A 26,414-nucleotide genomic window follows, 5' to 3' on the forward strand; every position below is an offset into this window, starting at 1 on the left:
TGAACTCTTTCCAACAGTGCAGTGTTGATTGTTACATTGTAGGCAATTTTAATTTGTGGAGAGTATGAAGAAGTAAAATCATGACAGAAGAAAATAATAATATGTGAACAATATCATAAAAAGAAAAATGGAAAAATGGGTATAAAAAATATTCTGTATCTCATTATTGTTATAAAATGTATTTGAACAAAATTATAAATTGTTTTCTCACTCACCTATAATGTAAAGTAATTATTTTGTTTCAGAAATACCAGTTTTGCATGATATTTACTTAAAATCGGCAAGGAATTTAAATATTTAAGTGTCCATTTTTTTTTATTTTTTTTTATTTTATTTTATTTTATTTTATTTTTTTTTTTTTACCTTGAGAGTAGAGCTAGGTCTACCTAATAAAATTCTCACATTTTGTTCAGACAAGTATTGCCCACTCTGATTGTACATTTCCTAAGTAAAACAACCAACTAAAGTACCATGAAATTTTTAGAACATTTAGGATGGGGGTTTTGGAGAAAATAATTTCTAAATAACCAAAAAATGTCAGATTCTTTCATCTTTATGTACAAATATTTTGACAGTTTAAGAATTTCATACATTAATGCCATAGCTGACAGTTAGCAGTCTTCCACTTTATCATTTCTCAAGACAGCTGGCATCCTGGGACTATTCATATTTTCAAAACAAAGTGTTTATTGAAAGTATTCAGATCTCTATCACTTTTGGTTTCTTTATTACAATTTTTCAATTTTCCCTTTCATTACAACATTTTCACAAATACTCTCATTTTGAGAGGTTGTTGTTGTTGTGGTCTTCAGTCCTGAGACTGGTTTGATGCAGCTCTCCATGCTACTCTATCCTGTGCAAGCTTCTTCATCTCCCAGTATCTACTGCAACCTACATCCTTCTGAATCTGCTTAGTGTATTCATCTCTTGGTCTCCCTCTACGATTTTTACCCTCCACACTGCCCTCCAATACTAAATTTGTGATCCCTTGATGCCTCAAAACATGTCCTACCAACCGATCCCTTCTTCTAGTCAAGTTGTGCCACAAACTTCTCTTCTCCCCAATCCTATTCAATACCTCCTCATTAGTTACGTGATCTACCCACCTTATCTTCAGCATTCTTCTGTAGCACCACATTTCGAAAGCTTCTATTCTCTTCTTGTCCAAACTAGTTATCGTCCATGTTTCACTTCCATACATGGCTACACTCCATACAAATACTTTCAGAAACGACTTCCTGACACTTAAATCTATACCCGATGTTAACAAATTCCTCTTCTTGAGAAACGCTTTCCTTGCCATTGCCAGTCTACATTTTATATCCTCTCTACTTCGACCATCATCGGTTATTTTACTCCCTAAATAGCAAAACTCCTTTACTACTTTAAGTGTCTCATTTCCTAATCTAATTCCCTCAGCATCACCCGACTTAATTTGACTTAATTTGAGAGGTCTGTAGCATTTTAACAAATCATCAGAAAATCAAAATATTATAGTTTTGGAGAGGTACCGGGTGGAACTTAAGATCGGGTGATCAAAAAGTCAGTATAAATTTGAAAACTGAATAAATCGTGGAATAATGTATATAGAGAGGTACAAATTGACACACATGCCTGGAATGACATGGGGTTTTATTAGAACCAAAAAATACGAAAGTTCAAAAAATGTCCGACAGATGGCGCTTCATCTGACCAGAATAGCAATAATTAGCATTACAAAGTAAGACAAAGCAAAGATGGTGTTGTTTACTGGCAATGCTCAATATGTCCACCATCATTCCTCAACAATAGCTGTATTCGAGGAACAATGTTGTGAACAGCACTGTAAAGCATGTCTGGAGTTATGGTGAGGCACTGGTGTCGGATGTTGTCTTTCAGCATACCTAGAGATGTCGGTCGATCACAATACACATGCGACTTCAGGTAACCCCAAAGCCAATAATCGCACGGACTGAAGTTTCCTTGCACTCCCACAGATTTTTTAAGTGCTATTGGTTGCTTCTTAGAGATGTTGGATCTAAGCTGGTGGCACCTTGGTAAGTTTTTCTACAGATTTTGCAGTGAATCGCTACTGCTATTTCTAGTGGGAGCAAAGCTTTAACATGCTACATGGAATTGATATAACGTGCTGTTGGTGGCAGGTTTTGAGTGAGCACAAAATTTAATTCTGTAGCAAGGATTTTCAGTGTAACCTCATAACACTTATTTCAGTGAGGTTAACTACAGTATGGGTCCCTGTTTCTTGTCACGGCTTTTTGGACAAGAGATCGTATTCTGCTGTCTGGCACGCAGTTGTTTTTAGCAACGTGAATTCTGCTTATGACTGTGTCATATTTTCAACCCATTCCCAAGAAACTGTAGAGTGTGTAGATGGCACGTAAAGCTGGAGCTGAAGAGAGTTTTAGAGTGATCTCTAGCATTCATCAGGTGTCACAAATTCTATCTTGTACTAGTACTGGATGTACAAGACACATAATTTTGTTGGCTACTCATGTGTTAATAGGACGATAGATTTTGGCAAACATATGTACATCTTGCTTATCTTGACAGGTTGTTAGGAACATCAGCATACTCATCTTAGTCTTCCTGCACACCTTGTGACTGTAGTAGATCTTATATGTGGCAGACAATTAGATCAGTCAAAGAGAGGTTCAAGAAACAAAAGTAACACACCTGACTGAAACAACCAAGTAAATAAGCTGCTGCACATAGGATCAAGAAAGGAATTATGATGAGATCAGTATCACTGTGTGAACGCCAAGTTTTTGGAACAGCATATTTAAGAAGCCTGTCAAAGTAAGAGATACTGGAACACCCCCCACAAAAGAGAGAAAAGAAAAAGTACGTGATGGAGGTTTCACTTTAAACAAAGCTTGGAGTTTTTCACTCACTTTCTTAAGATCCAACTGGCTAACCCGTCCACCAGAGTGGGAAAATGCTGACTTTTTCAGAGTATCAGTGTGGGCTCTGAAAGATAAATGAGTATTGGGAGTCAAACTCTTTTATAAATAGCTCTGCAACATCAACAACAGTGAAGATGATGACTAGGTTGGTCATTGAAATATTGTACATAAAACAGAATCCACAATTTTGCTGAATAAGCAAAAGCACACTGTTAGTCACACCAAGAAAACACTAGAGACCATAATGTTTTATGTATAAGTAAAATTTTGTGAATGGAGAAGAATGTAGAATTTGTATTTTTTAAATGGTTTGTCTTGTTTCTTGAAAACTCCTTTCCAGATTCAATACTTTTGCTTTGCTGAATATTCTAAAAATATTTTCCATGAAGAATGAAAATGAATTTCTCGGTGATGTACTGAGGTTGTGGGTCTTTCATCTTTGAAGCTCCATGGGGGAAGGGGGGGGGGGGGAGAGGAGAGAGAGAGTGAGTTAGAGTTTTTTGTGTGGGGGGGGGGGGGGGTGCGCATGCTGGTATATTAAAGCAGCAATAGTATTAATTAGTTTTTAAGCTTTGAATGAAATTGTACTTATTTGTTTGATTTTAAGTGAATATCTTTGATGTCTCATTGCAGATTGTCTGTTTCTTGTTTCAGGATGATGATGGTGAATTTGATCATTTCCAAGATGAAGAAGAGTTTGAAGGTTTTGATACTGTTGGCCAGGGAGGCAAGCCAGATGACAAAGAAGCGCCAAAAATTACAATAACAAAGGTAAAGATAGTGAAATTCAGGAGGTACTTCTTTTCATTCTGGCAACATTCAACTCATTTCTCCACACAATTGCACCACAAACAAATTGCCACTAATGAATATTCATTTCCAGTAAATTTGTAGTGAATGCCATCCTGGCCTGTCCAGTAGATGATTTGCTGTGTAATGTATTGGTATCATCTGATGATGACTTGCTCAGAATTTGAGACTAACCTGACCCTGAAAAACACCGTAATTACAAGATGGTTATTGTGTTTCCCGTAGGTCTCATACCTAGTGTGCTAGTCACCTTTCTGTTTATTCCTTCTTCTGTGTGCCACCCAGGGTAGCTGTGCGGTCGAGGGTGCCTTGTCATGGTTCGCAAAGCTCCCCTCTGTCGGAGGTTCGAGTCCTCCCTTAGGTGTGTGTGTGTGTGTGTGTGTGTGTGTGTGTGTGTGTGTGTGTGTGTGTGTGTGTGTGTGTGTGTTGTCCTCAGCGTAAATTGCATAAGGACCGATGACCTCAGCAGTTTGGTCCTGTAGAAACTTACAAATTTCCGAAATTTCCTTCTTCTGTGTGGCTTATATCCCCTATTTGAGGGATTGGAACAATTTCTATGTGCTACACACAGTGTGCGATCAAAAATTTTCTGCAGCAACATTTGTTCTGAGTAATCTGACACTGTATAGGTGGTATGCCTCAAGGCAAAACTGATGAAGTGGTTCTTCCATCTGCCAAAAGAAGGTTGCAGTTACTCGTCAATGTAAAGCTTAAGTGTTTAACTGTTTATTTGACATTGCGTATAGGGGAAGGGAGCAGAGAATTCTGTGACTTGCATGGTAATGAGATTGATAATGTGCTTGTTAAGTACGGTTTGCAACTGGTAAAAGTTCTTCAGCAATCAGACTCAATTTTGTGTAGGGGAAGGGAGCAGGGAATTGTATTGTCATATGTCTTGCTGTATAGTATGACTGGAGAGGTGGCTTGTGAAGTACTTTTGCAAGTAGCACATATGCTCCAGAAATCCAACTCAAATTTGTGTAGTGGGAGTCACTCATATTGGTCTGATGTCAGCCAGTTAAATCATATGGTTATCATGTTGATCTTAAGATATATGTTAGGAACTGAAAGCCATGGATGTGCTTGCTGAGAATGCTTTATATTCACAGTAAATGTTGAAAGTGTTATATTTAGGTTGTTTTTCTGTGGAAGGTGCATCTTCATGACTTCCTGCAGCTGATGTATATAGTTACCTTTACAATCAAAGTTGTATACTTTGTGTTACTTTTAGTTCTTCATGTGTAGGGGGATGTGGGGCAACTAAACATAGAGATTTGTAAAATGAAGTACATTTGTATATGAAATGTTTACTATTGATTTAGTCCTCTAGTCTGACTCTGATCGTATGATTGTATTTCACAGTGAACTTGGCTTTCTTATAATACCAAAATTCCTTTATTCTTTGTGAATAGATTTGTGTGCTCACTCTGTCCACGAGGCATAGTGTCTTGTATTAGTTCTTTGTGTCATTTCATACTGTTTCATTACTATTATGAATTAATGTTTTCATTTTGGCTTATTGTGCTATCTTTTCTTTTAATAAGTATATGGTCTGGGAGTGTGTTTCTGTTATGAATTTCCTATTGAATGAAGGTTAAATTAACATATAAACTAGTAGTTATTGGGCTTACAGGAATTGCATCATCTGTTGTAGGTTCCACTGCACTTCAGAACTAACTGGGACAGTTTCTACCTGGAAATGCTGATGATTGCTGGTTTAGTAGTTTATGCCATAAATTTTTTCAGTGGAAAAAGCAAGAATAGCAAACTAGCAAATGCATGGTTTAATGCACACCGTGGCATTCTAGAAGAGAATTTCAGTCTTGTTGGTTAGTATCAGAGTGTCCCATATTTTAGACTCTAAAAATTAGTTATCCTTATGCTAGTCTAGTCTATGTTTATTATGAAGTAAATTGTGTTTATAATTTTGCTTGATCAGTATATTTTCGAAGCTCAACAGGAACTGAAGTATAAGTACAGTATCCTCCTGATTATTCAGAGTAATTGGAAAATAATTTTCAAATATATATTCTTTGTTTGAAAGTTGTGTGCACTGTAGGTCTGTTATTTCTTAGAATTATCTGTGATGTTAGTCTGCTTCTGAGAAGAGATGACATTTTTTCACACAACATTTTGAATTTTTCTCACAGCAGTGATGTCATTGCACTAAAACCTGCAGTGACCCATATAATCTCGGAGAGTATCGACACATTGCAATGCAGTACTATGGCCGACAGGGCTACTGTCTTCATCCCCAATTTCACATTCAATGTCCTCTTCTTTGTTTTTTGTGAAGCAGCGGTCACAATTCCAGCATAACTCACTGACTGGAAGCAGGGTTATAGGCATCAGGCTTCAGCCATTCAGTCAAGTTTTCTTCATTGACATCTTCAGAACCATTTTAAACCCATTGTCAGATTCATTATTTGTGTAGTTATTTTTTCATCACTGAAATCTTGAAAATCAGTTTCTTCTTTATATGGAAAAATTTCCCTCCATTCGAACTAGTGTGTGTGGCTTGACTTCCTGTCAGGCATCAGATATTCCATGTATAGCATCTAGATCTGTCAATCTGTTCCAGAATGCCACCAAATCACCCTCATCAACTAGCATTCTCAGTAGATAAGGCTGGTAGTGTTGTTTCACTGACGCAGTTACGCCTATTCCATTGACTGTATAATGGCAGTCATGTTAGGAGGTAAAAGCTTAGTTTCAATGAGACCATCATCAGATATGAGAATCCTCTCATCGGGAACTAAAAGGGGAGTTATCAAGTAATAGAACAGCCTTCTGTGGCAATCCTTTCTCTTCTAGAAATTGCCGAACTTGTGGTACAAAATTTTACTATCCATTCCTGCTCCTTTCTGGTTGTAATAAAGCACAGGGAAATCCTTAGCTGTAATATCCTTAGCTGCTTGTGATTTTTTTTATTTTCCAGTCACTAGTAGTTTCATTTTGTGGTTCCCAGAAGCATTAGGGCTGCACAAAATCGTAATGCTTTCTTTAAATGACTTTTATCCAAGACCACGAATTTTGCTCCTAAAAGTTAGGGTTCTAGTTGGCAGACATTTCCAGTGCAGACCACTTTTATCTGCATTATAAATTTGGTTGGGTGTGAAATACTCTTATTGCATAAATTTCTGGAACTCATCCTGGAAAGAATCAGCTGCTGTAAAATTTGAATTACGCCTGTCCTCTTGCACAGTAAGCCTGCAAATCCCCTGACATTATTTGAATATGGTTTGCCATCTGGATTAGGTTTAAATAGAGCTTCATGAAAAAATTTAACTTTTTTGGCACACACTGTGCCTGAAACAATGACACCTTTTGTTCATTTTTGGTTAAATCATAGCCAAAGAGCAGCATCTAATTCATCAGACATAGATCTCTTAATGCATTTTTGTGCAGATAATCCAGAATTAGAATCGCATTTTGGGACAAAACCTTGTATTTTCTGCTTATCCTTTTTAATGTCCTGTACAGTCTGCATTCCAGTACCATAATCAGCACTTAGTTTTGCAGCAGTTTCCCCCATCTTTCAGTTAATTCTAATTTTTGTTTTAATGTCAAACATGTTTCATCTATATCTCAGTCATCACTTTTCTTTCAAGTTGCTTCCTTGTCACTTACACACCGACTAATATCAGAAAACAGAGTTTGTTTTCTATTTACATGGAACAAGCAGGCTGATAACAGTGGAAATGGTACTCTGTTGCCACACGGCAGTTGTTTAAACAATGGAAATGGCACTTACTGTCATGCAGTGGGTTGTTCTTTGCTATTTAATAGAGAAAAAGGTGCAGATGTTTTTTAAGCATGAATAATCCACAAAGCAGATAATCTGCACACACGTAATCAGGAGTGCACTGCTGGGTGTGGTGGTTGTTTGGGCAGACTGTGGTTCTTTTGAGCTGTAACAAGTGCAGTTAAGATTCTGTTAGCATTGGTTACTTTCCAAGTACTTTTGAATAAATGTAATTCACATAACAAAAAGAATGTATACATAAATAATGTGCCCTTCTTGTGTCTTGTGATGAACATAGTAGACATCTCTGTACATTTCCAGTGTATGAAAAATCTTGTTTGTGCACATGATAAAGCTTTTCGCTGTTAGTACACACAGCTGCCATTCAGTTCAAATGGCTGCTGTGTGACGAGCAGTTATTGGTAATAATCAAGTTGTGATGATAAAATCAGTTTCCTGTGTACAGTGTAATGTTTCCTCTCCTCGGGGTTCTGCCATAAAAATACAAAATAGAAAATCTGATTGGGTTTTGAATTTTGATGGAGTAAGTTACGGATAAGGCGGACTTCGCATTACTGATTGAGATAGTGCTGTAATTTGACCGTGAATGGCAGACCAGGTCGGCAACACTACAAAAAGCGACTGTAAGGAAGTAGCATCAGAAATAAGTTGAAATGTACCTTATAATTCTGTTAGAAACGTAGTATTTATTATAATATAGTCTTTGTGGCTGTGCCTGGAAGACTTCTTAATTTTCTTGTAGGATGACCTGTTTTTATTGTTCGCTGTCAGGATTAATTTATAAATTTGACGATAACCATTGTGATTCACTACTGAAATAACTTCGTTTCATAATATAGTTTTAATTTCCTCATTGTTTAACACAGCGCCGAAAAATACACATCTTGAACGTATGAAGACAAGAGAGTAATAAACTAGTTGTTAAAAACAAACAAAACAAGCAAAAGTAAAAAAAAAAAAAAAGATCAAAATTACTTATAAAAAATCTGTCACTGGCGCAGCGCTCTTCTGCATGCGCAATCGTAAATCATATCTTTGCACTGGCGGAGGTGCGGTAGTCAAAGTACCGTTACAACAGCTAGTATTTGTTTGTATCATTAAGTGTAAGCTGCCACTCTTTGTGTGAGAGCTACCTTAGCTTCCTTAACAGTACAGGTGACATTTGTTTAAATTTAATTCGCAAATTAATATGCGAAGTTAAATGAAGGCACATGCGCCACAAGTTCAAAATGGCTAAGCAGGAATGGCCAAACGACAAAAGTAAGGCTGTAGAAATAGAAGCATCAGTCTTTTTACTGATTTGATGTGGTTCACCATGAATTCCTCTTGTGTGCCATCCTCATCATCTCAGAGTAACAGTTGCAACCTATGTCCTCAGTTATTTGCTGACTGTGTTCCAGTCTCTGTCTTGCTCTACATTTTTGACCTCTACAGCTCCCTCTAGTACAATGAAAGTTGTTATGTGATGTCTTAACATACGTCCTACCATCCTGTCCCTTCTTCTTGTCAGTGTTTTCCATATACGGTATTCCTTTCCTCACTGATTCTACAGAGAACCTCTTTGTTCCTTACCTTATCAATCCTTCTAATTTTCAACATTCTCCTGTAGCACCACACCTCAGGTGATTTGATTCTCTTCTGTTCTGGTTTTTCCGCAGTCCACATTGCACCACCATACAGAGCTGTACTCTAAACATAGGGGGGAGATAAATGCCACCTATGGAAAAATGAAAGAACTTTGGAGGAAAGGGAATCAGTTGTATAAATATCAAGAGCTCAGAATGAAAACCAGTACTAACCAAAGAACGGAAAGCTGAAAAGGGGAAGGGATACATACAGTGGCTATACAAGGGAAATGAACTTCAAGACAGTATTATAGAAAGGGAAAAGGAAGTAAAGAAGACAAGATGAGAGATATGATAATGTGAGAATAATTTGACAGAGCAGTGGAAGGCCCAAGCTGAAACAAGGCCCCTGGCGTAGACAACATTCTGTTAATTAATGCACTATTGGAAGGACCAGCCAAGGCAAAACTATTCTACCTTGTGTACAAGACATATGAGATAGATGAAATACCCTCAGACTTCAAAAATAATTAAATAATTCCTATTGCAAACAAGACAGGTGAGAACTGGTGGGAATATTTCCAAAGTATCAGTTTAATAAATCATCATCACAAAATACTGACATGAATTATTTACAGAACATTGGCGAAAACTAGTACAGGGTGAGTCAGCATTGTCTGATAGTTTTTTAATTTATAGCACCCAGTGACATTTTAAAATATAGTAACTTATTTTATTTCGAAAGATACACAGTGAATAAATGTTTACATCTTATGTGTTCATTTTGAGAGAAATTAATTGTTTGTGAAAGATATTGCCCTTCAAGTACTGGCCCTCTTTTTTGGTGTTCGCATTGACCCTCTGCACAAAGTTTATCATCACTCTCTCCAGTGTGTTATGGGTTATAGCATGAATCTGTCACTTAGTGGTATCCTGTAATTGAAGCACACTATGTGACTTACTGATGTACACTTTGCTCTTGAGGAAGCCCCACAAGAACAAGTCACATGGAATGAGGACAGGAGAGCAGGGCAGCCAGTCAACATCTCCTCAGTCGGATATCACTTTCCATGGAAACGACTTCCCTACTTCAGACATAAATATATTGGAAGTGTGAGCTGTTGCACAATCTTGCTGAAACCAAACATTTCAACAATTTATCCCAAGACGACGAAGTTCCAGGGTGACACACGACATGGTCAAATAATGCTCTGAGTTCACAGCAGTGGCTTTCCCATTTTCTTCAAAGAAATAAGGCCCCATGACACAAAATTTCCCTAATCCAACCCACACTGTGACACAGCCAAAGAGCACCGACACTGTGACACAGCCAAAGTGCAGTGGGCACTGGTGCAGTCGTTGAGCATTGTTTGGATACCAATAACGGTACTTTTTTTTAAACACTGCTGTTTAGGTAAAAGTGAGCCCCATCTGACATTAAAATCGCAATTCCAGGTTCTTGCACCAACACATCTGTCGTTGCTTCAGCGAAACATCTTCTCACAAAATGTTGAGTCTTCAACACCTGAACAATTGCAGTTTTGTGGAAATGAAAATTTAGACAGTGTAAAGTGCATTGAATGGACAGATTTGATAACCCAAGAGAATGTGCGTGTCATCTAGCAAATTGGTTGGGTCTCTATTGAATTGCATGTTGCACAACTTCAATGTTTTCAGGTGATGTGGCCGTCTTTGCACTGCCTCCTGGTTTTTCCTTCAGTGCAGAGCCTGTTTCAAGGTAGTTATTAACCTGTAGCAGAATTTTATTGTGGGTTGAAATTGCACCATTATGTGGAATGTTGAATTGGAGATAGAACTTCCTCTGAATGGTGGCCACAAGTACTGCATTTTTAAAGAACATCTCTATGATGAATTCACGGTGTTGCCCAATCCAATTCTCCCCATTGTAACTAAACTGTTGTTGTTATGGAAAACAAGTTTTAGATAGTGTTGGCTGGAATATACTCTTTGAAATATTGAAGGTAGCAAGGATAAAAAACAGGGAGCAAAATGTTATCTACAACTTGTACAGAAAGCAGACTACAGGAGGAGATGAAAGGGAAACAATAAGAAGGGAGTTATTCAATCTGAACATTGAACAAGCAAAGAAAATCAAGTAAAAGTTTTGAAAATGAATTAAAGTTCAGGGAGAAGAAATAAAATCTTTGAGGTTTGCTGACGACTTTGTAGTTCAGTCACAGTTGGTAAAAGACTTGGAAGATCAGTGGAATAGAAGAGAAAAAAGATTAAAAGATGAACACCAACAAAAATAAAACCAGGCAAATTGAATGTAATCAAATTACATCAGGTACGGACAAAGGGGAAAAAAGCCTTTCTGAAAATGATAAATTCCTTAGTACTGAATATAAATTTGTTAGTAACTCTTTTCTGAAGGTATTTGTCAGCAATGTAGTTTGGTAAACAAGAGAAGCATGGATGAGCAGCACAGAGAATAATGAAACAGAAGAATTTGAAATATGACACGACAGAAGAATGCTGAAGTTTAGATGGGTAGATTGAAACCAATATTCGGGCAGAAGACTACAACAACAACAACAGCAGCAGCAGATTGAAATCCAATTGGTCAGAGATGTGTGAAAGAATAGAGGAAAGATTATTTGATTGGTGCCTCTGTGAGGTGGCAGCAGTGAGCATAAAAGTGGTTTGTGGTAGATAGACATGGCAATAGAAGCTAAAAAAATGGTTTTATTTGATTTCAAAATAAGAGCAATAAGAAAGGAAGAGTGATAAGGAACACTGATACTGATTCACACAAAAAGACAGGGATCAGAATTTGTTCTTAAAGACAGCCAGAAACCTGACAGTATATGTTGGTCCTGAATAGTGGTTTACAGTAATCAGTTACTACTTACTAACCTCGGGAGGTTTTATGGAATGTTCAGCATAGATTGGGTAACAAACCAATGACTGAGATTTGATGTGCCATGAGCTGAATTTTTCATTGCGCTGAAGTTCTGTTTTTGTTCAGAAACTATCACAAGCCGTTCTGCTATTGATGCATGGGAAATGTTTCACAGTTATGTTAGCCACGCAAGAAGAGAGCACTGGAAAGCTCTGTTCACTGTCATTTATCTGGAATACTACACAGGTTTAGTAAATGTAAAATTAATCATTAGATGTAATTAGACTATTGTAATGGAACTTCACATCTAGACACAATGGGAATTTCAAAACTCTAATATACATTGTTAATCAGTTCAGATATAAGTGTCAAATTGAAGTGAGAAGTATTTCTAAGAGGGTAGTGAGCAGTAATAATGGACAATTTAGGTTTTCTGAAGCAGGTCAAAATGATACTTCTGTAAAATGAACACAGCACTTAGTTACATGGGACATTATAAATGCCAATGATATGCATGAGTAATATTTGACTTTTCTAACCACAAAATGTAATTGTGGATCTTCCAAAGCTATTTACAATAAAGCTCTGAGAGATGGAGTATAGCATTGAGAGAAGTTTACTTTGAAGAGTACAGCCATGTGCAATTAAATTGGGACAAGGTGTTGAGCCTCTAGACAAGTGAGAAGTAAATGATTGTGAGATTAATACATATTAGCTTAGTGCCTGCTGCTTCCCTTGCATAGACTGTATGGTCTGCAGAGATATTGTTTGTTCTTATTTAATAGAATTTTTATGTCGTCCACAAATTGCAACTCCTTGTAAGCTTTTTGCACCAATTAAGGCCATATAAGCATGGTCTTTTCTGAATATACTTCTGATCAAAAAGCAATTCTGGTAGCTGGAGTCCAAGGTTTTTCTTAATCATACCTTTTGCGTTCTTGTAGAGATATTTCCATAGCAACTTTTATTCTCTAACGGATATTTCTCTGTATCTAACAGAGAAGTGAAATATCATTTTTGGCCCGCCCGGTTAGCTGTGTAGTCTAACGCACTTCTTTCCGGGTGGGAAGGCGTGCCGGTCCCTAGGCATGAATCTGCCCGGCAGATTAGTGTCAAGGTCCGGTGTGTCAGCCAATCTGTGGATGGTTTTTAAGGCGTTTTCCCATCTGCCTTGGCAAATGCGGGCTGATTCCCCTCATTCCGCCTCAGTTACACAATGTCAGCGAATCCTGCACAAACTCCACATACACATACACCATAATTACTCTACCATGTAAACATTGGGGTTCCACTTGTCTGGTATTCCCAGGTGGAGGTGGGGGCAGGGGGAGTCCACTGGGGGCCAAACTGCACAATAACCCTGGGTTCGGTGTGGGGCGGTGATGGGGTGAGTGGACTGCTGTAGCCTGTTGTGGGGTTGTGAACCACTGAGGGCTACGGTGAGGATGAAGCCCCTCCGTCGTTTCTAGGGCCCCAGTTCCATACAATACAATATCAGTTGTTATAAACTTAGCTTTAAAATTGTTTTAATGTAACAAAATATTTTCTTAAAAATTTTCATCTCCTGTTGCACTCCCTTAGTGGTGGAATTTTCAGAAAAACTGAAACATGAATTTTTTGTATTTCAAAATGAGAAGTAAAATACCATTTTTCATAGATGTAGCCTTAAAAATCCTTTAGAAGTTGTTTAGTAATTCTTTATCTTCAAAAAATTTTCACCCACTGTTTTACACCCTTAGTAGTTGTCTTTTCAAAAATGCTGAAAAATGTATTTTTTTATTTTATGACTGAGATATGAATTACCAGTTTTCATAGTTCCAGCTTCAAATTTTCCTTAATAGCGACATATTTTCAATAAGTCTTTCATCCCCTACTTCATAACCTTAGCAGCGGAATTTCGTTCAATCGCTTCTTAAACGATGCCTACAGTACAAAATCCACACCCTCTCCAAACTTCAAGTTCCTATTCTTAGCAGTTAGGGCTGGGCAATAATGAGTCAGTGAATCAATCTGACCCAATACCCCTTTAGGGGTGAATTTCCAAGAACAGTGAAACACATATTTTTTCATCTCTAATTGAGAAGCCAAACTCCAATTTTCAAAGATTTAGCTTTAAAAACGTTTTCATAGTGAAATACTTTCGTAGAACATTTCACCACTTATTTCACCTCCTAAGGGGTTGAATTTCCAAAAACAATGACATGCATATGTTTTATTTCTAACAGAGGAACCAAATATGAACGTTCATACATCAAGATTCAAAAATGCTCCCACAGTGAAATATTTACATAAAAATTTTCATCCCCCCCCCCCCCCCCCCCCCCCATTTGACCCCCATGAGAGTTGAATTTCCAAAAACAGTAAAACATGTATTTTTTATTTTTAACTGAGGAGCCAAATTTAAATTTTCGTTGATTTAGTTTTAAAAATGCTTTCATAAGAAAATATGTTTGTAAAAATCTTTCATCCCCTATTTCATCGCCTTAGGGGTTCAGTTTCCAGAAACAGCTAAAACACACATTTTTCGTTTGTAACCAAGAAACCAAATAGATGAGATTAGATTAGATTTACTTTCATTCCAATTGATCCGTAGTGAGGAGGTCCTCCAGGATGTGGAACATGTCAGAAAAACAACAATACATGACAAATATTTACAACTAAAACAAATAAGCTAATGTACCATTCCACAGGTCCCAAGTGGAATGAACGTCATTTTTTAATGAACACTATATGAAAGTCATTTTACAAATACTAATGCACTGAATTTAAAATAAAAAAGTTTTTATTTATTTATAAGGTAATAAATATGTAATACAACTACTATAATACTTATTTACAATGAACACATTACTGCACTGAAATGGCGCAGAAGTTAGATTGTACTGACACACACACACACACACACACACACACACACACACACACACACACACACACACACACATTTACAATGAACACATTACTGCTCTGAAATTGCGCAGAAGTTTGAAACATTCCACGTGGGAAAAATATATCTAAAAACAAAGATGATGAGACTTACCAAACAAAAGCGCTGGCAGGTCGATAGACACACAAACAAACACAAACATACACACAAAATTCAAGCTTTCGCAACAAACACTTGCTTCATCAGGAAAGAGGGAAGGAGAGGGAAAGACGAAAGGATGTAGGTTTTAAGGGAGAGGGTAAGGAGTCATTCCAATCCCGGGAGCGGAAAGACTTACCTTAGGGGGAAAAAAGGACAGGTATACACTCGCACACACACACATATCCATATCCATCTGCACATACACAGACACAAGCAGACATTTGTAAAGGCAAAGAGTTTCGGCAGAGATGTCAGTCGAGGCAGAAGTACAGAGGCAAAGATGTTGTTGAAAGACAGGTGAGGTATGAGCGGCGGCAACTTGAAATTAGCGGAAGTTGAGGCCTGGCGGATAACGAGAAGAGAGGATATACTGAAGGACAAGTTCCCATCTCCGGAGTTCTGACAGGTTGGTGTTAGTTGGAAGTATCCAGATAACCCGGACGGTGTAACACTGTGCCAAGATGTGCTGGCCGTGCACCAAGGCATGTTTAGCCACAGGGTGATCCTCATTACCAACAAACACTGTCTGCCTTTGTCCATTCATGCGAATGGACAGTTTGTTGCTGGTCATTCCCACATAGAAAGCTTCACAGTGTAGGCAGGTCAGTTGGTAAATCACGTGGGTGCTTTCACACGTGGCTCTGCCTTTGATTGTGTACACCTTCCGGGTTACGGGACTGGAGTAGGTGGTGGTGGGAGGGTGCATGGGACACGTTTTACACCGGGGGCGGTTACAAGGGTAGGAGCCAGAGGGTAGGGAAGGTGGTTTGGGGATTTCATAGGGATGAACTAAGAGGTTCCGAAGGTTAGGTGGATGGCGGAAAGACACTCTTGGTGGAGTGGGGAGGATTTCATGAAGGATGGATCTCATTTCAGGGCAGGATTTGAGGAAGTCGTATACCTGCTGGAGAGCCACATTCAGAGTCTGATCCAGTCCTGGAAAGTATCCTGTCACAAGTGGGGCACTTTTGTGGTTCTTCTGTGGGAGGTTCTGGGCTTGAGGGGATGAGGAAGTGGCTCTGGTTATTTGCTTCTGTACCAGGTCGGGAGGGTAGTTGCGGGATGCGAAAGCTGTTTTCAGATCGTTGGTGTAATGGTTCAGGGATTCCGGAATGGAGCAGATTCGTTTGCCGCGAAGACCTAGGCTTTAGGGAAGGGACCGTTTGATGTGGAATGGGTGGCAGCTGTCATAATGGAGGTACTGTTGCTTGTTGGTGGGTTTGATGTGGATGGACGTGTGAAGCTGGCCATTGGACAGATGGAGGTCAACGTCAAGGAAAGTGTCATGGGATTTGGAGTAGGACCAGGTGAATCTGATGGAACCAAAGGAGTTGAGATTGGAGAGGAAATTCTGGAGTTCTTCTTCACTGTGAGTCCAGATCATGAAGATGTCATCAATAAATCTGTACCAAACTTTGGGTTGGCAGGCCTGGGTAACCAAGAAGGCTTCCTCTAAGCGACCCATGAATAGTTGGCATACGAGGGGGCCATCCTGGCACCCATGGCTGTCCCTTTAATTGTTGGTATGTCTGGCCTTCAAAAGTGAAGAAGTTGTGGGTCAGGATGAAGCTGGCTAAGGTAATGAGGAAAGAGGTTTTAGGTAGGGTGGCAGGTGATCAGCGTGAAAGGAAGTGCTCCATCGCAGCGAGGCCCTGGACATGAGGAATATTTGTGTATAAGGAAGTGGCATCAATGGTTACAAGGATGGTTTCCGGGGGTAACAGATTGGGTAAGGATTCCAGGCGTTCAAGAAAGTGGTTGGTGTCTTTGATGAAGGATGGGAGACTGCATGTAATGGGTTGAAGGTGTTGTATACCTGTCCTTTTTCCCCCCTAAGGTAAGTCTTTCCGCTCCTGGGATTGGAATGACTCCTTACCCTCTCCCTTAAAACCCACATCCTTTCGTCTTTCCCTCTCCTTCCCTCTTTCCTGATGAAGCAACCATTGGTTGCGAAAGCTTGAATTTTGTGTGTATGTTTGTGTTTGTTTGTGTGTCTATCGACCTGCCAGCACTTTCGTTTGGTAAGTCACATCATCTTTGTTTTTATATATATACACAAATCAGTTGGTTTTACTGAGAAATTCATCAATGGAGTAGAAGGAGTTGGCCACCAATAAATCCTTTAGGCTTCCCTTAAACTGAATTTCATTGGTGGTTGAGCTTTTTATGGCTGCTGGCAAGTTATTGAAAATGTGTGTTCCCGAATAATGCACACCTTTTTGTACAAGACTAAGTGACTTTAAATCCTTGTGAAGATTATTCTTGTTTCTAGTATTGATTCCATGAATTGAGCTGTTGATTTGAAAAAGTGATGTGTTTTTAATGACAAATTTCATTAAGGAATAAATATATTGGGAAGTAGTAGTTAGTATCCCTAGTTCCCTAAACAGGCTTCTGCAGGATGTTCTTGAGTTCACACCACATATAACTCTTACTGCACGTTTTTGTGCCCGGAAAACTTTAGCTTGGCTTGATGAATTACCCCAGAAAATAATCCCATATGACATTATGGAATGAAAGTAAGCATAGTATGCCAGCTTTTTCATTTTTATATCCCCTTTGTCTGACAAAATTCGCATTGCAAACAGAGATTTGTTAAGACGTTTCAGCAGTTCTGTGGTGTGCTCCTCCCAGTTGAATTTATTGTCAAGCTGTAATCCCAAGAATTTAACACTGTCCACTCTTCTATCTTCTTGTCATCGTATGTTAGACATATACTCGTGTGACACCCCTTACAAGTTCTGAACTGCATGTACTATGTTTTTTCAAAGTTTAGTGACAAAGAATTGGCTAGGAACCAGTGATTAAGTCCACAAATATTTCATTAGCTGATCTTTCTAAGACTACGCTTGATTTGCTATTTATTGCAATGTTTGTATCATCAGCAAACAAAACGAACTTGGCTTCTGGTAATGTTACTGATGAAAGGTCGTTGATATACACAAGAAAAAGTAAGGGCCCCAAAATGGAACCTTGTGGGACCCCACATGTAATTAGTTCCCAGTTGGATGATGCTTGATACATGTCTCTTTCCTAATAACACCCTTTGTTTCCTGCCAGAGATATAAGATTTGAACCATTTTGAGACATTTCCTGTTACACTGTAACACTCTAATTTACTTAAAAGGATATTGTGATTTACACAGTCAAATGCCTTTGACAGATCACAAAATATACCAGTTGCCTGCAATTTTTTGTCTAATGAATGAAGCACATTTTCACTGTAAGTGTAGATAGCCTTCTCAATATCAGAACCTTTTAGAAATCCGAACTGTGACTTTGACAGTATGTTATTTGAGATAAGATGGTTATAAAGCCAACTGTACATTACTTTTTCGAAAATTTATGCGAATGCTAGCAACAGTGAAATTGGATGGCAATTTCATGCTATTTCTTTATCTCCCTTAAACAGTGGCTTAACTTCAGCATATTCCAGCCATTCAGGAAATATTCCACTGATAAATGACTGGTTACACAGATAGCTTAATATGTTACTTAACTCAGAATCACATTCTTTAATTAACTTTGTTGATATTTCATCATACCCACTAGATGTTTTTGATTTTAAAGATTTTATGATGGACATTATTTCTTTTGGGGTACTGAGGGTCAAATTCACATTATGGAAGTTGCTTGAAATTTCTGGTCTGAGGTATTCCATAGCAACATCTACCGAATCTGACAACCCCATCTTTTCGCTAACAGTTATAAAATGTTTATTAAAAAGTTCTGCAGCACTATACACATCTGTCACCGATGTATCATTTACTCTTAATGCTATTTGTTCCTCTTCATGTCTGGTTCTACCAGTCTCCTCCTTCACTATATCCCATATTGTCTTTATTTTGTTATCTGATATGACTATCTTTTCCTTGTAATATATGTGCTTTGACATCCGTATTAGTCTTTAATATTTTGCAGTATAGTTCATAGTTGTAGCTTTAAAAATTCTTTAGTAGTTCTTTACCAATGATAAATTTCCAAAAAAAAAAAAAAAACACCTTTCACCCACTATTGCAACCCCGTGGGTTAAATTTCAAAAAATGCTGAAATACATATTTCTCTATTTCTGACCAAGAAACTCAATACCAGTTTTTGTCAGTCTGGCTTCAAAATTGTCTTAATATTGACATTTCATTTTGTCCCGTTTCACCCCCTTAGGGTTGGAATTTTGAAAAGTCCTTTCCTAAATGATGCCTACAGTGTAATATTCACACCTTCTCCAAACTTCAAGTTGCTATCCATAGTGGTTTGGGCTGGGCAATGATGAGTCAGTCAATTGGTCCGGACATTGTGTTTTATATACAGTGATTACAAGTTGACTGCTTGTAGCCACCAGGAGTGATCTAGAAATTTCAAAATGAAAAAGAAGTGTACAGTGAGACATAATCACATTGTCAGTGGAGGGTAAAATTCTTACAGTTATTGTCCTGTAGATTGTTGTGATAGGAAATTATCAACTGCAGTAGCACATACAGCTATTGGTGTGCAGCATCTGCTTTAATCTAGAAATTTATGAAGAGCTGATGGCTGATAGTAATAAATGTTGAGATATGTGAAGGGAAGCAGAGTCATTAGCTTTTTGCAATCATCGCCATAAAGTGTAAGCTTTTACAGTCAGAAATGTTAGCTTTTTCAGACTGTTAAGCGTATGCAAGTGGATTTTCAGAGGTGACCTACTGTGTGCAATGAAATGAAGCCAAAGTCTCCCATGAATGGATCCTCTTCAGATGGGTGTGCACACATTTGACCATGACTTAACTGCATGCAAAATTTTAATAGTTGTAAGCTTTTGAAATTGTCCATTTATTTTCTACTTAGCTTGTCTCCCCTTGCATCCTACCATTTATTCATTCCCTTGTCAGTTTTGAGTTGATTGTAGCTAGGTGGTAAATTTTGTCAGTAAATGATATATAGTCAATATATGAGTTTACAATCATAATTACACTTAATAATAGAATTTTGTTTGTTGACCACTTTTTTTATTTTACTAATTGCACAACCTTACACATTTTGGCTCTCAAATAAGAAAGGAATAAATGAGAACTTTTATACAAACCAGAGGTAGATCCAAAGATTTGAGGTTGTATCCCCTGTCAGTTAAAGGAGTTTTTCTATCATTTATTGTTTCTTTCACCTCTGACAGTGATTTATTAATGTTGCAAATACCAAGTTGCAGTGTGGTTCACAGTCCACTTTTAACTGTGGGTCATATTACAAGAGGCTTGGTAAGTAAGTTGAGTGGTCGGAGGAAGGTAAGGACCATGCCTAATAAAACAGTGTGGTCTACAAACAATTCTTTGATTGAGGATAGTTTTATTTTTACTACTACTACTTCCTGATTGAATGCTATATGATATCTTTTTTCCATCTACATTGCATGCCATATTTTCTGACCATTTTCTTCTCACTTCAGAACAAGGCACTTTGCCACCTGATATCCAAACCATAAAAGTGTCCTGGCGCTATGTCTGATTGGCTTCTTGCTGCTACAGACATGTTCCAGGTCACATTTATTATTTATTACAGTACTCATACTGCAGCTGTGGTAATATGTATGCTAATTGTTTCGATTTTCAGTACTTGACAATAAAATATAGATTTATGAAGTTAGAACCCTTTAGTTCTATCTGTTCATGGTCACAACTTGATCTTTGACATGGTTTGTTATCTTTAATCCTAGAGTTATAGTTTATCCTGTCTTGAATATTATGGTTCATTATCATCAAAAATTGTGTAAAAATGCTTCATCAAGGTAATGCAGACAGAGGAAGGGTGCAGCTTTGTTGATGAAATTATGAAATGGTATGTGAACAATATGGTTAAAATTAATGAGGCGTAGATTATAACTGATTCCTCAAAATGGTAAATTCGGGTCTCATTGATAATTATGGATAACTGAATAATGTTATGCATGATAATCTTGACAACCCATCTTGCGGCTTTTGTGTGCCCTTGTGCCTACTTACTTTTCCTGGGGACAGCTGAGTAATTATCTTTTCATAAACACACAGTTTTTAAGTGGCTGTTTGATCTGTCAGTGAAACATGTGCTATTACTTGAAGTTCTAAACCATGTTAGAATTCCAGTGTCCAAGATTATGACTTTTGTTTTGTCATCATTTTTTATAGTTTTGCTATATTTAACTCTTTCCATAGGTGATGATGGGAAAATTGAAAATGAAAATCCTGGGCTAATGAAAGACTCAGAGAGCATGTATCTATTATGGTGCAGTGGCCGAACATGTTGTGAAGGAATGCTTGTGGAACTGAAGTTACTGAAGGTATATCATGTCATAAAATGTAATAAAATATAAAAAAAGCTGTTGTTTCAGGCATTTCAATTATGAAATTTATTAATGTTTTAGACTCTATGCCTCTAAGAGCTGGGCTTGACCAGACTTGTTGAACACATAAATTACATTTCATTTGAGTGTCACCAGCTGGCGTCACTACTTCATTTTTGATGCACTGAAGACTAGTGGTTAATGAAACAACTCTATTAGTCGTTTAATTGCATAGTGGGGTAAAAAAATAAACATATTTGCAAGTTGAAATCATTGCATGACAAAATTTCCAGTATTTACATGCATTACACATGCATTCATGCTGGTGCTTACTGCTGTCCACATGCCCCGTAAAGTACTGTGTTAATGTGTTCTTTTTCCCTCACAATATGCAAAACTATGGCTGTCAAGTGAAGCTGTTAAAATGAATGATGGCTGACTACTGCCAAAGCTATAACTGTACTCAAAATTATGAGACATAATTGCTGGCTTACCTTCACGGGGCAAAATGTTTAGTCCTCCTTATAGACTCATATAAAATAAAAATTATATAATCAAACAGTGGAAAATCCAGGATGGAATGCAACAGTATTATGAAAAGGAAAGTTGCCACTCTTGGAGATGCTGAGTCGCAGATAGGCACAACAAAAAGATTGTCACAAATAAAGCTTTCAGCCATTAAGGCCTTCGTCAACAATAGAAGACTTCTATTGTTGACTGTCACAAGTAAAGCTTTCAGCCATTAAGGCCTTCGTCAACAATAGAAGTCTTCTATTGTTGACGAAGGCCTTAATGGCTGAAAGCTTTATTTGTGACAGTCTTTTTGTTGTACCTGTCTGTGACTCAGCATCTCTGCTATATAGTGAGTGGCAGCTTTTCTTTTCATAATATTGCTAAATTACAGAGTCATATATTTTGCAACCATTTTTCCTTTGTGAGGAGGGTGATAGCTTAAGGAAGGTTAAAAGGAAGAGCAGGTCTCTCAGATCCTTTTCCACCTGTAGTGATGATGGGAATAGACAAAGATGAAGGAGGTGGTGTCAGAGAGTAAAGATCAGAACACCGGTAAGGACTGTGCCAGCTTCATTACAGGGATGATAAGGACATACAAACAGAAACTAGTTTGATGTGTCCATTTATATCAGTTACACAAGAGACTGATATTTGCTTCTCTTGGTTCTGACATGCGTAATGTGCACTCACTGATTGCCTCAATTGTTTCTTGTTTATATATTCCACCAGCATTACCAACTGTCAATAACCACTTGGGTACGGAAAACCTAAGTCATAAAAAGGGGCTGTATCCTACAATTGAAAGAGTTAACTTAGTCACCAACCACCAAGCTTGTGTTTGCGGTCTGTAACTCTTAGGGAACTAATGTGTTGCATGTCAGCTAAGTCATAGTGTGCCACTGAATTGATGTAACTCAACTTTGGTACCAATGCAGTGAGCACTGCTTTGAACTCTAATCTATAGAAATATGCGGAATGTTTATGTACCCGCATTGTCTGCTTTGCTGAACTGGCAGGAAACATTTTGCATTGTGTATTCACATCAAGCGCTACGCTATGACAAGTGAAGAGAGAGAATTAATTATATGTTGTGCTGCATTAACAACACTCGACGAAATAAGCAGGAAGATAATGATGTATTCACTGTTCGTGAACAAAGACGTGTTATAGAATATGTGGCAGGAATGAAACACTGTGTGAGCTGAATTTTTAAGTTGGTTCTGGTTTTTGTAACTTCACTAGGATGTCACCATCTGATTTTGAAATCCTAGTGAATAGTACAGTGCCATTTCTTTCAAAGAAAGATAAAAACTTCAGAAAAACAATTTCTGTGAAACAAAGACTTGCTGTTACTCTTCATTTTTTGGCAACAGGACATTCATATCAAAACCTTGCACATTTATTCCACATTTCAAAGCCAGCCATATCTCAGATAGTTCATGCAGTTTGTGAAGCTTTGGTTGCAGGACTGAAGAATATAGTAAACACAATTAAGCTATGTTAGTATTGCTGAAACATGTACTTAATTTATTATATATTTATTTTTATTTTCATGTTAAGATTATTCCAAAATATCATTTTCAATAAAGACAACTTCTCCGATGAATGTGACGGGTTATTGTTGTTGCTGTTGCTGCTGTTATTTTTGCTGCTGCTGCTGCTGCTGCTGCCGCCGGTGCCATTGTCATATTGAGAAAGGAGAGACTTAATTTTTTTATGTATGTCACTGCTGCTGGTGATAAAAAAAACAGTACTTCTTTCTAATATTTTTATAAATATGACTTCAAACATTCCAAATGCACTCCTCTGTCTCATAGAGTGTGACAAGTTTGTAAATTTTGCTTCTTATCCAGTCCTTTTCATAAAGGAACACACACAAAGACAACAGACAACATTACAGACTGAGCCAAAACGGACACTATCACTGTGTAGCAGCATTTAGTGATGGCAGGCCAGGAACAATTTTCTTTTGATCTGACCATCACAGCCATGGAACACTTGTTGTGTGTTGACTACCATATTTACTCGAATCTAAGCCGCACTTTTTTTCCGGTTTTTGTAATCCAAAAAATCGCCTGCGGCTTAGAATCGAGTGCAAAGTAGGCGGAAAATCCGAAAAATGTTAGTAGATGCCGCCACAACTAACTTCTGCCGTCAAATATACAGGGTGGTCAGAATGTATGAAATGCTTGTAGGGATGTTACAGGGCAGGTTGTACTGAGACATTAATGTTAAGAAAGAAATTCGAATTTAGCCAATCGGGGCGTCGCGCACTCGCATTCAAGCGGCCTGCCAGGGGCGGTGTTGCCCAACGAGTGCTTTGACTCGTTAGCTGGAACTTGAATTTACACGCGCGACGATCTGATTGACTAACTCGGAAACGGCGCAACGTATCGAATTTCTTTCTTAACATTTATGTCTCAGTACAACCTGCCCTGTAACATCCCTACAATTATTTCACATATTTTCTGACCACCCTGTATGTGCTACACAGGCATGCTATGCAGGCACAAAGATAAATACTGGCGCCAAAACCTCTGTGTCAGTAAATAAATTTAAAAAAAAAAAAAAGGTGGAAGACGAGCTTTTTTTCTCTGCCCCAAGTTTCGACCACTGCATTTTCATACATTATCCAATGAAGTAAATAAAAATTCCGTATTATCTTCTAATGTAGCAGCATTTCAATTTACTACGAAAATCCGACTGGCAAGACTGGGATGTCTGTCAATATGGCCAACTCAACGTTCTGAATTTTTTTCTACCTGTGAGAAGAGATGGTTGCTAATAGGAACTTTTATGAATTGCGAATCACATGCAGTATTGTCTTCACCATAAGAATAATACGAATATAAACATTTTGCCATGTATTCTTTCATGTTTGCTGCTATCTCGTTTAAATCCTGTCTGCCTAATAAACTATGAAACTAGAGTGAGACAACAGCAAACGCGGAAGAATATACATATCATGTCATGTTTATATTCGTATTATTCTTATGCCTAATAGTGATACAGTCAGAAATGAAGCACGGCGATTGACTAGATTTTTAAATCTAAGATGACTAATTTCTGTGCAGAATGTAATGTACTAAAGAGGCGTCTGCAAAGATTTTCAAACGGAGAAAAATTTTCGCTAAACTCACGTTCAGAACATCATCTATCATACGCAGTCTATTATTTGGTTTTTGTTGATCATTATCAAAGAAAGCAGCAGTGTAAGTAACAACAAATAGCAGTCTCTTGCCATGGTTTCGCTAATGAGACAATTCCTGTCTTTTTTTATTGTAAGCGGCGGAAGCGCGCACAAAAGCAAGCCGTGCCGCGAGCGGCGACAGGCCGTAAACACTCATTATCAGAATGCGACAAACAATGCACAGTACAGTAATGCATTTTCAGCTGAGTGACGTAAACACCTATAACAAAGAGAACGGCATTTATCAGATCAAAGAAAAATAAGCAATCAATTCAAACCAGACGAAGCACGTGGAAAAGGAAGGGTACCCGTATAAATACGGACGGAGCACCTGACGCATAGCAATGGCTACCTGGTAAAGCTTAACTGCTGAGCTTATGACTCGAACCAAACTACTGTAGCTGTATCGTCATTCATTCGACCTAAATTGTCTCTCATATTACAATGGACCAACTTTGTTTCAATTTGGGGGTGTGGCCTAAAAATTTTCTCTCCCCTTGAATTTCGAGTCTCAAATTTCAGGTGCGGCTTAGATTCGGGAAAATATTTTTTCCTTGATTTCGAGTCTCATTCTTCCGGTGCGGCTTAGATTCGAGTGCGGCTTAGATTCAAGTAAATACGGTACGTGCTGTGAACACTGTTAGCTCAGTACTGGCCATGAACAGTGTTGCAGAACATGTTTAGAATTCAGTGTAAATGTGCCTTTATGCAGCTTCCCCAACCCTTACTCCTCCATGGTGTTTTTAAAGCACACAGTGTGCTTCGGGGCTCTGCAGCCATGTGCCCCAGATGTAGAGCAATTGAGAGCTTCTAGTGTCTTCATACGCATGTTTGTTGAATATGGGGCAGAGCACGCACTCTCTCTCAATCTCCTGGTATGCTTTATAGTGCTTGCACACACCACTCAGTGGGAAGTGGTCAATGACTTGTACTCAAGTGATCACTTCCTAATCTGAATTCATCTGCCAGACAGAGTGGTGCCAGAAAGATAGTCACAACGATGGGTGCTCAGTAGGTCAGACAGGGCACTTTACGGCCAACTTGCTGTGTTTGAATACTGTGACATCATCGAGAAATGGGTGGATCATATTATCAAAATAATCCATCACACCACTGAAGCATCCATTCCACAGAGTTCATGCCAGCTGAAAAGGCAGCCAGTCCTGTGATGGACAAAGAAATGTTGTTCTGCAATCAATCGGGACAAGGATGACAGCTCTGTGTATATTCAAGTGCCGGCCAACTGCAGGGAATCAAGCTGCCTCTTAGGTAGTGAGGGGAAAAAGTTGTCAAATTACATGACACATCAAAAAGAGATCGTGGCAACAGTTCCTGAACACCATAATCCATTCCACTAAAAGTACAGTTGTATGGGAGGCCATCAGGATGACTTATGGAGAGGAGGGAATTGCACAGTGGCTGTTGTAATG

General features: G+C 38.2%; 1 protein-coding gene across 3 annotated transcripts in view; it reads left to right on the forward strand.

Annotated features, from left to right (window-relative positions):
- LOC126162349 (PAT complex subunit CCDC47) overlaps positions 1–26,414 on the forward strand; it is a 76,621-nt gene that overhangs the window by 20,174 nt on the left and 30,033 nt on the right. For all 3 annotated transcript variants that reach the window (XM_049918799.1, XM_049918800.1, XM_049918798.1), the window contains exons 3-5: positions 3,558–3,674; positions 5,368–5,542; positions 21,154–21,278. In XM_049918799.1, coding sequence (XP_049774756.1) covers positions 3,558–3,674; positions 5,368–5,542; positions 21,154–21,278 — 417 coding nt within the window. The remainder of the gene's footprint in view (positions 1–3,557; positions 3,675–5,367; positions 5,543–21,153; positions 21,279–26,414) is intronic.

This window comes from Schistocerca cancellata, chromosome 2, assembly GCF_023864275.1.
Source record: "Schistocerca cancellata isolate TAMUIC-IGC-003103 chromosome 2, iqSchCanc2.1, whole genome shotgun sequence".
NCBI classification, from domain to species: domain Eukaryota; kingdom Metazoa; phylum Arthropoda; class Insecta; order Orthoptera; family Acrididae; genus Schistocerca; species Schistocerca cancellata.